The sequence below is a fragment of the Geotrypetes seraphini genome, chromosome 12, assembly GCF_902459505.1.
Source record: "Geotrypetes seraphini chromosome 12, aGeoSer1.1, whole genome shotgun sequence".
Taxonomy (NCBI): Eukaryota; Metazoa; Chordata; class Amphibia; order Gymnophiona; family Dermophiidae; genus Geotrypetes; species Geotrypetes seraphini.
The window spans coordinates 94,558,452-94,571,769 of NC_047095.1; the positions used below are offsets into that span (position 1 = coordinate 94,558,452).

Consider the following 13,318-nt stretch of genomic DNA (forward strand, 5'->3'; position numbering starts at 1 on the left):
GAAAAACAGCCAAGTGATTCTTGCAGATTGGTAGCATTTTGTGTTAGGGGCTGGTAACTAGGCAGGCATGGCGGAGACTGGGCGGGGACAGCAAACTACAGATAGCACGTGGCACATACCATGTGCTAAATTGGCACTTGGCAGTTTATGAGAGTCCATTTAGTGCTTCTGTGCTAACCGCACCCAGTGTACCATGTGCTAAAGGACATTTTTACATGAACAGCAGAGGGACAAGCTGGACACACTCCCAATAGTTCTGTTTTTGCGTTAAGGCGCAGTAACCGCAAAGTCTAACATGTTCTAATAAAAGGGTATCTTAGTGTTGTTGCTATAACAACTTTAATTGGCCCCCAATAAAGGCAGCACCTGTTATATATACTGAACATTCTTTACTCAATACACATCAAAATTACCTGATGCGCTGTGAGTTGAATTCCTAATACTCTCCTGTTCATATCTGGTATATTCACTGCCTGTATCCACATCTGAACACACATCTATGTCGTCATTGGTGGACACCTGGTCATCTGACACAAAAGATATCCTATCAGACTGATCGGACTCTGAGATGGCACGGCTACTTGAAGGTGTCATGGAAGGCGCCTGGAGTTTGGCTTGCAGATCCTCAATAATTTTATCCTTCTGCTGAAGCTCTTTGCTCAGTCTGTAGGTACAACATAGCCAAAGGAAAACTATGAATGAAATTTCTGGGGCACATGTGAACAATTTGGAGATCTATGCCATCACCATTATAGATCTATGCCATCCTATTATAGATCTCAAAGCTTGTCACAGCAAATCAGATCTTAGATCAATAAATAAACAGTTTCAAAATGTATATTAAGACAGGGCAAGGTAAAGTCAAGATTAAGAGAGAACATATTAAGAAAGATTCTGATGTGTCTCAGAAACTATTAAACACTAGAGAGTTCTACATCAATCTGTGGAAAAGGTGATTTTTAAGTTATTAACCAAAAGCTGCTTCAAAAAGTTATCCTTTCAGTAGTTTTTTGGAAAAACCCCAACAACTGGATAAAGAATCATTCTGGTGTCAAGTGGCAGAGATTTCCATAGTTTTGGAAGTGAACAGAGGTGGTCTTATTTTTAATTCCTGAGGTTCCTTAAGTGTTGGAATTACAATACAGGCTTGCAGCAAAGGAGTGCAAGAAGTGGGAAGTCATATATGAGATGAAACAACAGATGTAGTGTGCAGCCTTTGTGAGCCTTAAAAGCCAGAGAATATTTTAAACTTGGCATGAAAAAACAGAATCGATGCCATGATTGTAAGATAGGAGCCATCATTTTGGATTTATTGACTGTAGGTGATGGTCAAATTTTGGCTGTAGGTGATGGTCAAATTTTTTTTGAATTCTAATGTAAAGCAAGTTGCAGCAATTCAGCAGAAAATCACACAGGCTTGGATGGCTGTGACATAGGCAGAGCTCTAAAAGAAGGGACAGAGATGATGAATTTGACATAACTGGAAGAATGCTGATTTGGCTACCGCTATGGTCTGAATTTCAACAGTAAGTGTGTAAGCCAGCACAAATTCCAAGCCACGTCTATGGGTAGCTATGTGATAATTAAAGACATGAGCTAGAGGTCACAGATATGCCATATTTACATTAACCAGTTTATATTAGAAGAGAAGGTAATACAGTAGGGTAAGGAACACCAAAGAAGAAAAATATATTAAAGGAGCACTAGGGCTAGTCACTGAACTCTAGATCAAAGTTTCCCAACATGTGGTTTGTGTATCCCAAGGGGTACTTGAACCACTGTTAGGGGGTACACAGCATCCTTCCTTCCTTTTCTCCCCTAGACACTGTGCTAGCTTCATAGAATCAGCAGTGGGAGGGAGGAATGAAAGAGAATTGTTGTACAGGCAGGTAAAAGGGACGGAGAGATGCTGCATGGGGAGGGTAGGGGAAGAGAGGGGGAGAAATAGACAAGGGGGATCGGGTAGGAAAAATGATGCATAGTGAGGCAATGTTGGAAATATTTGTGGGAAGGAGAGCTGCTGCACAGGGATGCAAGAATGGAAGAAATGTTGGTACATGGTTGTGGAAAGGTGGGGGGAGGTGTGTGTGGGGGCAAAATATGGGAAAATTATTGGACTTGGTCATGGGAGAGAGGGAGGGAGAAAGTCATGCTGCACAGGGGGAACAAGAGAGGGAGAAATGTTAGACATGGTCACAGAAAGGAGGGAGAGATGATGCAAGGGGGCACATGTGGACATATTGGACATGGTAGTGGAGAGAAGGAAAGAAAATATTCTGCGGGAAAGGGTGCAAAAGAGAAAAATAATGGAACCAGAATGTGAGACAGAGAGTATAGTGAACAATGAGAGAAAGGGAGAAATGGACATGGGGGAGGGGAGAAAGAAGAGATGTTGTATCCAGGGGCAGAAGGGATTGAGGAAGACATGCAAGACAATGGGAAGGAGGGAAGAAAGAGGGAGAAATTCTTGACCAGATTGGAGGGGAGGGGCAGGAGGAAAGAGAGAAGGGACAGGCTATGAGAGTGGGGAAGGGAGAAAGAAGGAGCAGATGCTGAGCTAGAAAGATGTGGGAGGAAGAGGCCAAGAATGGTCGAACCATATGGGAGATGCCAGGGAGGGGTAATGAATGAGAGGAGGATAGTGTTTGTATTGGGAAGAAATGGGGTAATGGAAAATAGATTAAAGATGAAAGGGAATGGAAGGCTGGGGAAAGAGTGAGATGGGGAATGGGAAAGCTAATGTGTAAGAGAAGGATATGGAAATGTGATAGGTAGCTGAAAGTTAAAAGATGGGTTAGAAAGAGGGTGAACAGAGGCAGAAAAGAAAAAAAAATGGAAATAGTCAAACAGGAAAGATAAAATGTCAGAGACAGGTGTAGAGAGGGGTTGGAACTCAGAGAGGGAGAGGTGCTGCCGGACTGTGGGGAGGTAGAGGTGCGGACTGCAGGGGGAGAGCAAGGAAGAGAGAGAAAGGTACTAGGTAAAGGGTGGATATTGGGGGTAGAAAAGAAACAGGTGAGGGAAAGAGGCACAGTGAAAAGATGCTGGACATGGAAGGAGCTTAGGGACAGATACACAGAAGGTAGATGCTGAACAGAGAGGGGATGGGGATATAAAGGAGAAATACTGATCACAGGAGGAAGGGATAAGGATCCAGAGAGCAGATGCTGAATATGGGGTAAGCAAAGGAACTAGGACACAGAAGGTAGATAGGACAGAAGGATGCAGAGGGAAGATGGATGGTGGACATGGAAAGAGAGGGTATGTCAAATGGACAAGAAATTCTGGAAAGGCAGGAAAAACAGAGAAAGCAGAAGATACGTGGACCAAATCGAATGGAAACATAAAATGCTCAGATTACAAAGGTAGAAAAAATATTTATTTTTAATTTTTCAATTGGACCATGTCAGCTTTGGGAAATAATGCCCCATTCAGTATATCTATATAAGAATAAGATAAGTTTCTCTTAAATCTAATTATTTATCTAAATTATCAAAGAAAGTTATTTAAAAATATTTAAAGGCCGATGAGGAGGCTGGCTGCGTCTATGCTCGAATTTTACATGAAATATGAGACTTGAATGCAGCCGCTGAAGTCATTAAAGAAATTGAAATTGATTTTAATTGAATGAATGACTGAAGATGAATTGAAGTCGAACATAAGAAAAGATTTTTGAAATACTATATGAAATTTCTGTGAGATAATGAAATGATATTGAGAATAATGAATAAGAGTGTGGCATTAATTGAAGTCTAAATTATTAATATTGTCCTCACTCACAAACAATACTATTCAAGCCATTCTAGTCGGAGCTTTGGGAAATATGCATTTCTGATATCTTGCATTTCCATCTATGTTTCTCTGGTATTGCTGCATATGCAAAGACTGACTTCTTGAGGTTTCCAGTTCAAGTTTTTTGCCTTCATATCTCTATTACTGCTCTGTGGTCACACAAGACAGATAGACAGACAGACATGTTAACTGCTGTTTAACAATAAAATTTCATTTTCAAAATTTCTGCTGCTTGGAGCTTGGGGGTACTTGGCTTGAAGAAGCTGGGAAACACTGCTCTAGATTACAGTGAATACATATGACTAAAACCATTAAAAAAGTATGACAGTTACCTGAGTGCTAGTAATTCATGTCCTGACTTATCATCCACATCAGAATGTTCTCCTACAGAAAGAATACAAGAATTTGTATTTTATATCATTTTTATAGTGTCTTATCTGATACAGCATAAAAATACATGCGAATTGGATTGAAGGTTGTGTTCCTTGAGAGTAGAGGTTCTCTTTTCTGTCCCTGCTTTCATCTCTTAAGATGCATTCCTTCCCTAGTATAAAGAATAGGGTAGTCTGTTGTTTGCAATGACATAGGAAAGGTCAACGACATATCCCATATGTCTTTGCATGTCATTACTAAACAAAAATGAGTAGAAAACCCACAACGATACTTCATGGTTTTTCATTTGCCAAAAATAAATGCCCACTCTTTTGAAGAGTATGCACTATGTGCAAAGGCGGCACACACTTTTCAAGATAACCATCCATAACCCCCCCACACACACACACACAAAAACACAAAACCTCAAAACCCTTGCATGTACAAACCATCAGGAACAAGAAAAAAAAAAAAAAAGAGTGCACACACTTTCCAAAAGAGCAAGCCTTCTTTGCACATAATGCACATTCTTTTAAAAGAGGGCATACTCAACAAAATGGTCAAACAAAAACAAAATCAAGTTTCAAGTTTATAATGGATTTGATTAATCGCTTATTCAAAATTCTAAGCGATGTACAAAGGAGTAAAATAATGAATTACAATTATCAAGGGGAAACCAACCAGATAAATACAACTGACTTGTCAAAACATATGGTACAAAAGGAAAAAATAGGGAAAGAAATACAAATTAATGATAGTAAGTAAGACGAGTAAGGGAAAAAACAATAGGAAGGGGGAAAACGGTGAACTTCAAAGAAATTAAGAACTAAGGTTCAGCTGATGCACCTAATCTGATTTTCTAGTTGATATACCTAACCTAATTTATTAGTTGTCAAATGCATCTTTAAAAAGAAAGCATTTTAACTTTCTCTTAAATCTATAAAATAGTTTCATGGCCTCTCGGTTATATATAGCACCTTGGCACACATTTAGAGCAACACTTGCCTCTGCGGGCTCTTGCTCGAAGTGTGGTCATCCTCGGGCCACCTTGTCCTACATGTTTGATATAACGGCTAAAATGGAGAGCGGCCGCACGATACTTAAAGTCCTAGATTTCAAACGTACGGACTTTAATGCTATGGGAGAGTACCTGAAGAAAGAGCTGTTAGGATGGGAGGACATAAGAGAAGTAGAAAGACAATGGTCTAAGCTGAAAGGAGCAATAAAAATGACTACGGACCTTTATGTGAAGAAAATCAATAAAAACAAGAGAAAAAGGAAGCCGATATGGTTCTCCAACCTAGTGGCTGAGAAAATAAAGGCGAAAGAGTTGGCATTCGTGAAATATAAAAAAAACCAAGAAGAGGAGAGCAGAAAGGACTACAGGGTGAAACTGAAAGAAGCCAAGAGAGAAATACGTCTGGCGAAAGCACAGGCGGAAGAACAAATGGCTAAAAATGTGAAAAAGGGAGACAAAAATTTTTTCTGATATATTAGTGAAAGGAGGAAGATGAAAAATGGAATTGCTAGGCTAAAAGATGCTGGGAACCAATATGTGGAAAGTGATGAGGAGAAAGCGAATGTGCTAAACAAATACTTCTGTTCTGTGTTCACATAAGAAAATTCTGGAGAAGGACCGAGATTGTCTGGCAAAGTTACACGAGAAAATGGAGTAGATTCTGCACCGTTCACGGAGGAGGGTGTTTATGAGCAACTTGAAAAACTGAAGGTGGACAAAGTGATGGGACCAGACGGGATCCATCCCAGGATACTAAGGGAGCTCAGAGAGGTTCTGGCGAGTCCTATTAAAGACTTGTTCAACAAATCTCTGGAGACGGGAGTGATTCCTGGGGATTGGAGGAGAGCGGATGTGGTCCCTATTCATAAAAGTGGTCACAGGGATGAAGCAGGCCGTTGAGCCTCACTTCAGTTGTTGGAAAAATAATGGAAGTTTTGCTGAAAGAAAGGATAGTGTACTTCCTTGAATCTAATGGGTTACAGGATCTGAGGCAACATGGCTTTACAAAAGGAAAATCGTGCCAAACGAACCTGATTGAATTTTTTGATTGGGTGACCAGAGAGCTGGATCGAGGACATATGCTAGATGTAATTTACTTGGATTTCAGCAAAGCCTTTGATACAGTTCCTCATAGGAGGCTGTTGAACAAACTTGAAGGGCTGAAGTTAGGACCCAAAGTGGTGAACTGGGTCAGAAACTGGCTGTCGGACAGACGCCAGAGGGTGGTGGTTAATGGAAGTCGCTTAGAGGAAGGAAAGGTGAGTAGTGGAGTCCCTCAGGGATCAGTGCTGGGGCCAATCCTGTTCAATATGTTTGTGAATGACATTGCTGAAGGGATAGAAGGAAAAGTGTGCCTTTTTGCAGATGATACCAAGATTTGTAACAGAATAGACACCGAAGAGGGAGTGGAAAATATGAAAAAGGATCTGCAAAAGTTAGAAGAATGGTCTAATGCCTGGCAACTAAAATTCAATGCAAAGAAATGCAGAGTAATGCATTTGGGGATTAATAATAGGAAGGAACCGTATATGCTGGGAGGAGAGAAGCTGATATGCACGGACGGGGAGAGGGACCTTGGGGTGATAGTGTCCGAAGATCTAAAGGTGAAAAAACAGTGTGACAAGGCAGTGACTGCTGCCAGAAGGATGCTGGACTGTATAAAGAGAGGCGTAGTCAGTAGAAGGAAGAAGGTGTTGATGCCCCTGTACAGGTCATTGGTAAGGCCCCACTTGGAGTATTGTGTTCAATTTTGGAGACCGTATCTGGCGAAGGACGTAAGAAGACTTGAGGCGGTCCAGAGGAGGGCGACGAAAATGATAGGAGGCTTGCGCCAGAAGACGTATGAGGAGAGACTGGAAGCCCCGAATATGTATATCCTAGAGGAAAGGAGAGACAAGGAGATATAATTCAGACGTTCAAATACTTGAAGGGTATTAACGTAGAACAAAATCTTTTTCAGAGAAAGGAAAATGGTAAAACCAGAGGACATAATTTGAGGTTGAGGGGTGGTAGATTCAAAGGCAATGTTAGGAAATTCTACTTTACGGAGAGGGTGGTGGATGCCTGGAATGCGCTCCCGAGAGAGGTGGTGGAGAGTAAAACTGTAACTGAGTTCAAAGAAGCGTGGGATGAACACAAAGGATCTAGAATCAGAAAATAAGATTAAATATTGAACTAAGGCCAGTACTGGGCAGACTTGCATGGTCTGTGTCTGTATAAGGCCGTTTGGTGGAGGATGGGCTGGGGAGGGCTTCAATGGCTGGGAGGGTGTAGATGGGCTAGAGTAAGTCTTAACAGAGATTTCGGCAGTTGGAACCCAAACACAGTACAGGGTAAAGCTTTGGATTCTTGCCCAGAAATAGCTAAGAAGAAAAAATTAAAAAATTTAAATTGAATCAGGTTGGGCAGACTGGATGGACCATTCGGATCTTTATCTGCCGTCATCTACTATGTTACTATGTTTTGGAACTGTCCACTAGTACGTACATTCTGAACATAAGAACATAAGTAGTGCCTCTGCTGGGTCAGACCACAGGTCCATCACGCCCAGCAGTCCGCTCCCGCGGCGGCCCAACAGGTCATGACCTGTCTGAATCACCCCTTGGTTTCTCATCTTCCCATCCAATTTTTGACCCTTTGTCCCCGCACCCCTTTCAGTACCCTACGATCCCTTTGTCCCTCAGGAATCCGTCCAATCCGTTTGAATCCCTGTACTGTATTCTGCCTGATCACTTCCTCCGGGAGCGCATTCCATGTGTCCACGACCCTTTGGGTGAAGAAAAACTTCCTTGCATTTGTCTTGAACCTATCCCCCTTCAGTTTCTCTGAGTGCCCCCTCGTACCCGTTGTCCCTCTCAGTCTGAAGAACCTGTCCCTATCCACCCTCTCTATGCCTCTCAGGATTTTGAAGGTCTCTATCATATCTCCCCTGAGCCTCCTCTTTTCCAGAGAGAAGAGACCCAGCTTATCCAGCCTCTCGGCGTATGGGCAGTTTTCCAGCCCTCTTACCAGCTTCGTTGCTCTCCTTTGGACTCTCTCAAGTACCGCCATGTCCTTCTTGAGGTGCGGCGACCAATACTGGTCTGCTGTTTTTTCAGCATTGGTTGTATGTGGCATTCCAGATGGCATTGTAATAGTTATAGTCTGTTTTGGCTGTTCGACCTTCAGTGTCCTATACCTAGAGTTCTTAAAAGCTTTCTTAGAAGGGCTATCCTCTCTGATATGAAAGTCCTTCTTTTCCATTGGGTAGGTCATATATGTCCTACGTATAGCCACTGGCGCTCTAGTATGATCCATCTGTTGACTATGGAATCCATGCATGTGTCTGATTGGGATACAAAACAAGGGCGAGTGTTGCTTACTATTTGGCAGCCCTTTCTTCCTTGGTTACCCCTGAATTGTATTTTTGTGATTTTCTCATACATTCCTTGGATGAGGTTGGGGGTTGGGTGATAGACTGGATGGACATTTATTTTGTCACCACCTGTGACATTGTTCTTATTTATTGATCTCTGTAAATGGCAATTTATATTCCTGGGTGGTATTGCTGTATGTCTTTCTCTTTGAAAAATTTAATAAATATGATTTTTAAAAACCCAAACAAATAAAATTACAATTCCCAGAAATGATAAAAGAAACAAACATTTTTCAGCTGACCATCCCTAATAAAGAATTATACTGCCTTTTTTAGGTCCCTTTAAGGGGAATAATTTAATTTCAAAACATTCTATTTTGCCTCAATTCTGGTCATTGCACGTACTTACTGACAGAAGGATGAGCTTTCCACCTAGGAAGCAGAGATCTGACCTGGGAATTGAATCTGGGTCTTCTGCTTGGAAGCGTGTAGTTCTACTTCTGAGCTGGCTCCATTGCCATTCTATGTGCAACTTTCAATCAAATAGAATTGAACCCCATAGAAACCCTCTCATAATGAGTTCTCCAACACAAGTCCCTTTGCTATGACATCTCCAAAGAGTTTTGATATCAAAGATAAGTCAACAAAAATACCCAACTGGCACAGAGGTCTCCAAATTTATTACACAGTGCTGTGCAGAAAACCTGGGCTTGATTCCTAGGCCCAGCTTTCACTCAGTGTGCCATCCAGGGTGAGGAATGAGAAGAGAACTGTGGCCCCAAAAGAATGGAGGCAATAAAAGGAGACAAGAGCTGAGTGGCCTGTCCTGAGCACAGAGTACAGAAAGTGGGGTAATAACAGAGATACATATCACTGTAGACCAGTGGGATTCCTAAAATTTGCTATTATTTTTGCTTAATGGAGCAAATTTCTTGGTATTATTATAACTTGCAAAAAAGGGGGAGAAACAAGATGGACGCCTGAGAGGGAGGCTCCCTCTCTTGTTCTCGGCCGGCATTGCTTTTTTGAACTAGCAGTTCTCTTACCTCAGTATGGGTAAGAGAAAAGGAGCCCTTCGCGACAACCCTCCGGCGGCGACAGCGGCACCGCGTCTGGTGCAGTTTACAATCAAGGAAGAATCTGTGGGGGCTACTTCAGGGGCGAGCCCGAATTCGTCGGGCGAACTCAGCCGGCAGTTTCGGGCGATGTAGAGCCCGGAACAGAGGCAGCCACCACCACAACCCGGAAGCAATGCAGTGTTGGGAGTTCCTGAGGCAACATGGACCCGGGAGAAGTCTTAGACTCTCAGTGAAGGAGGGCTGATAGCTCCAATTTCATCTGGAGCCGAAGAAGAAGCTGCAGTACACCGACAGCTTACCCACACCACAGAAGAGGAGAGAGGAGCTTCGGGAGGAAGTAAGATCATTTTTGGGGTGCTGGAGAAGCCTAAGATAATAGACATGGAGGTTTTATGGCAGGCCATTTCAGTTATGGACGCTAATCTCAAAATGTCTTTTTCCACTTTAAACATTGACTATGGGATTATCCACTCTAAAGTGGAGCAACAGGGTTTGGCCCTTAAAGATTTAAGTGAGAAAATAGAAAAACAGGAGTCAAGAATTTGTGAAATGAAAACATTGGACTTGGAATTAGTAAAAGAAAGAACATTTATTGCTAGAAAAATGGAAAGTTTCGAGAACCAATTAAGGAAAAATAATTTGAGACTCCTAAATTTTCCAAAATGTCCCTTAATTTCACCAATGGAGATGGCAAGAAAGTATTTTAAGGAAATTTTGCTTATTCCAACTGAAAGTTTGCCACCTATTGTTAGAGCTAATTATTTTCAAATCAAGAGACCTGTGGAAGTTTCCACTCCTAATGAGATTCAAGGGACAAACAATGAAAAAATGAACTTAACAACTTTTCTGGAAAACTCTTTGGAGGTTATAACGGAAAGGAAAACCCTGTTAATAACTCTCACTTTGGAAAGTGATAGAGAATATGTATTGCGTTTGTATTTTCGTCATATTAATGATCAGTTTTTAGGTTCTAATGTTCGAATATTTCCTGATATGTCTTTAAGATCCCAGAGGCGTAGGAAAGAATTCTTGGCATTAAGACTAAGAGTCCTTGTCTTGGGGGCAAATTTTTTGTTGAAATTTCCTGTAAAATGTTTTGTGTCTTATCAGAACAAGAATTACTTGTTTTTTGAACCTAAACAACTGGTAGGATTTATAGAATCCAAAGAGCAAGTAGTACCTATGGCTGAGAATGTATAACCTGCCATGAATGGCTGTAGCACCGCAGATAATTGCTGCTTTCTAGGTTGGATAAGATTGTTTCAATTGTTAAATTTATTTTCTAAAATCTCCCTCCAATGTTTGTGGACAAAATATATTGGAAGCATAAGTGAATAACCAAAACACTGATTTAAGTGGAGTTAGTTTATAAGTTTTCTTTTTAATAACATCTGTTAATCTGAAATACAAGTAATGCATTGCTTTTTTGTATTGATAAAATTGAATAAATAAATAAATATAAAATAACTTGCAAAAAAATCTAGTAGTATTTAATTAAACCTTCAATATCTGTACTTTATTGTGGAAAAAACAGAAATTTAACATACTTTGTTAATAGTTAAACACATACACTTTGGTGTAGACTTCTACCAATGGTGTTCCAAACACTCAAGTGTTCAATGTCTTTTTTTTATTTTTTTTAGAAAGAATAAAGCCTGGGATGTTGTTCAACTCCTTGCAACAAGGCCTCACTGTGTAAATGTAGACAAGCTTTCTGTGTTCATAGTTTAACATTTGTGTGCAGTCATGCCATCTTATAAAACCCTTTTCTATAAGTAAAGCATGTTTTTCATATGGAAAATGCTTCATAAAATTATCTCCTAGAAGTAGTACAAAAATACTCCAACAATATAACAGTATTTGTTGTTATGTATATTACGCAGACTTGGGTGGTGGCAAGAATGCCAAAAATATGTGATGTTCCACTTACGGCGGTTGAGTTTGCCAGTCAGCCTTTCTGCCAAATGACTTCCTTTTGCTAGCTGCTCCCGAAAGCTCTGCCCCATGTAATAGTCAATGTCATTTGCTCGCAGCAGCTCTTCAAAAGACTTGATAGTGTCTCCCAAGTGCTGGGTGAGTATGTGACACACGCCTCTCCCTTCTCGTAACTTTTGGCGAAGGTGGGACAGTTCGCGGGCCTGGGCTTGTATTAGGGAGTCGTACCTCCTAGAACATAAGGATACAGAGATGGGCTTGAGTTTGACGGATCAGAGTTTATTCTATGTCAGTCACATAATGCATCGTTATAGTTTAACCTTGTTCCCAATAATTCTGAAAATTTCAAGATGGAAAGAAGCATGTAGTGTATGAAATAGATCATAAAAATGATCTGCTTGCCTAGCTGTCTGGCTATCTCCTTTGATATTTAATTTTAGCTTTTTTGTATTTTAATCCATAGCCCCCCCAAAAAAACAACAAACCAAAAAACCAAGAGCATGTTCATCACCCCTAAGATCAGATTAAAATTCTGAAGATAGCAGTAGCATATAACCACTACTATCAACACTAGGATGATCTCATGGACAAAGGAATTTAACATTTAAATATAACATATCATTGATCAATAAAAGTGTTTAGCGAGACAGTGCTTCCAGGCACCTCTTTATTCAGGACATACTCTTAATCATTACATCTATCAAGTTGGTACCATGTAGCTCTAATGCTAAACTGAGTACCGTATTTTCGCGGATATAACGCGCGCGTTATACGTGATTTTACGTACCGCGCATACCCCTCGCGCGTTATATGCCTGAGCGCGGTATACAAAAGTTTTTTAACATAGTTCCCACCCCGCCCGACGCCCGATTCACCCCCCCAGCAGGACCGCTCGCACCCCCAGCCCGAACGACCGCTCGCACGCGCTCCCACCCGCACCCGCATCCACGATCGGAGCAAGAGGGAGCCCAAGCCCTCTTGCCCGGCCGACTCCCCGACGTCCGATACATCCCCCCCCCCCGGCAGGACCACTCGCACCCTCACCCCGAAGGACCGCCGACTCCCCAACAATATCGGGCCAGGAGGGAGCCCAAACCCTCCTGGCCACGGCGACCCCCTAACCCCACCCCGCACTACATTACGGGCAGGAGGGATCCCAGGCCCTCCTGCCCTCGACGCAAACCCCCTCCCCCCAACGCCCGCCCCCCCCCCAAGAACCTCCGCCCGTCCCCCAGCCGACCCGCGACCCCCCTGGCCGACCCCCACGACACCCCCACCCGCCTTCCCCGTACCTTTGTTTAGTTGGGCCAGAAGGGAGCCCAAACCCTCCTGGCCACGGCGACCCCCTAACCCCACCCCGCACTACATTACGGGCAGGAGGGATCCCAGGCCCTCCTGCCCTCGACGCAAACCCCCCCCCCCCCCCGCCGACCCGCGCCCCCCCTGGCCGACCCCCACGACCCCCCCCACCCCCCTTCCCCGTACCTTTGGAAGTTGGCCGGACAGACGGGAGCCAAACCCGCCTGTCCGGCAGGCAGCCAACGAAGGAATGAGGCCGGATTGGCCCATCCGTCCTAAAGCTCCGCCTACTGGTGGGGCCTAAGGCGCGTGGGCCAATCAGAATAGGCCCTGGAGCCTTAGGTCCCACCTGGGGGCGCGGCCTGAGGCACATGGGCCAAACCCGACCATGTGTCTCAGGCCGCGCCCCCAGGTGGGACCTAAGGCTCCAGGGCCTATTCTGATTGGCCCACGCGCCTTAGGCCCCAC

General features: G+C 42.9%; 1 protein-coding gene across 10 annotated transcripts in view; it reads right to left on the reverse strand.

The window, feature by feature from the left end:
* Window positions 1-13,318, reverse strand: part of PDE4DIP (phosphodiesterase 4D interacting protein) — a 533,445-nt gene that overhangs the window by 102,319 nt on the left and 417,808 nt on the right. For all 10 annotated transcript variants that reach the window (XR_004536642.1, XM_033916500.1, XM_033916501.1 and 7 more), the window contains 3 exons: window positions 11,547-11,782; window positions 4,125-4,176; window positions 414-664 (listed from right to left, as the gene is read on the reverse strand). Coding sequence is in view for 9 of the 10 variants with exons in the window: in XM_033916500.1 (XP_033772391.1) it covers window positions 414-664; window positions 4,125-4,176; window positions 11,547-11,782 (539 nt within the window). In the remaining variant the exon portion in view is untranslated. The remainder of the gene's footprint in view (window positions 1-413; window positions 665-4,124; window positions 4,177-11,546; window positions 11,783-13,318) is intronic.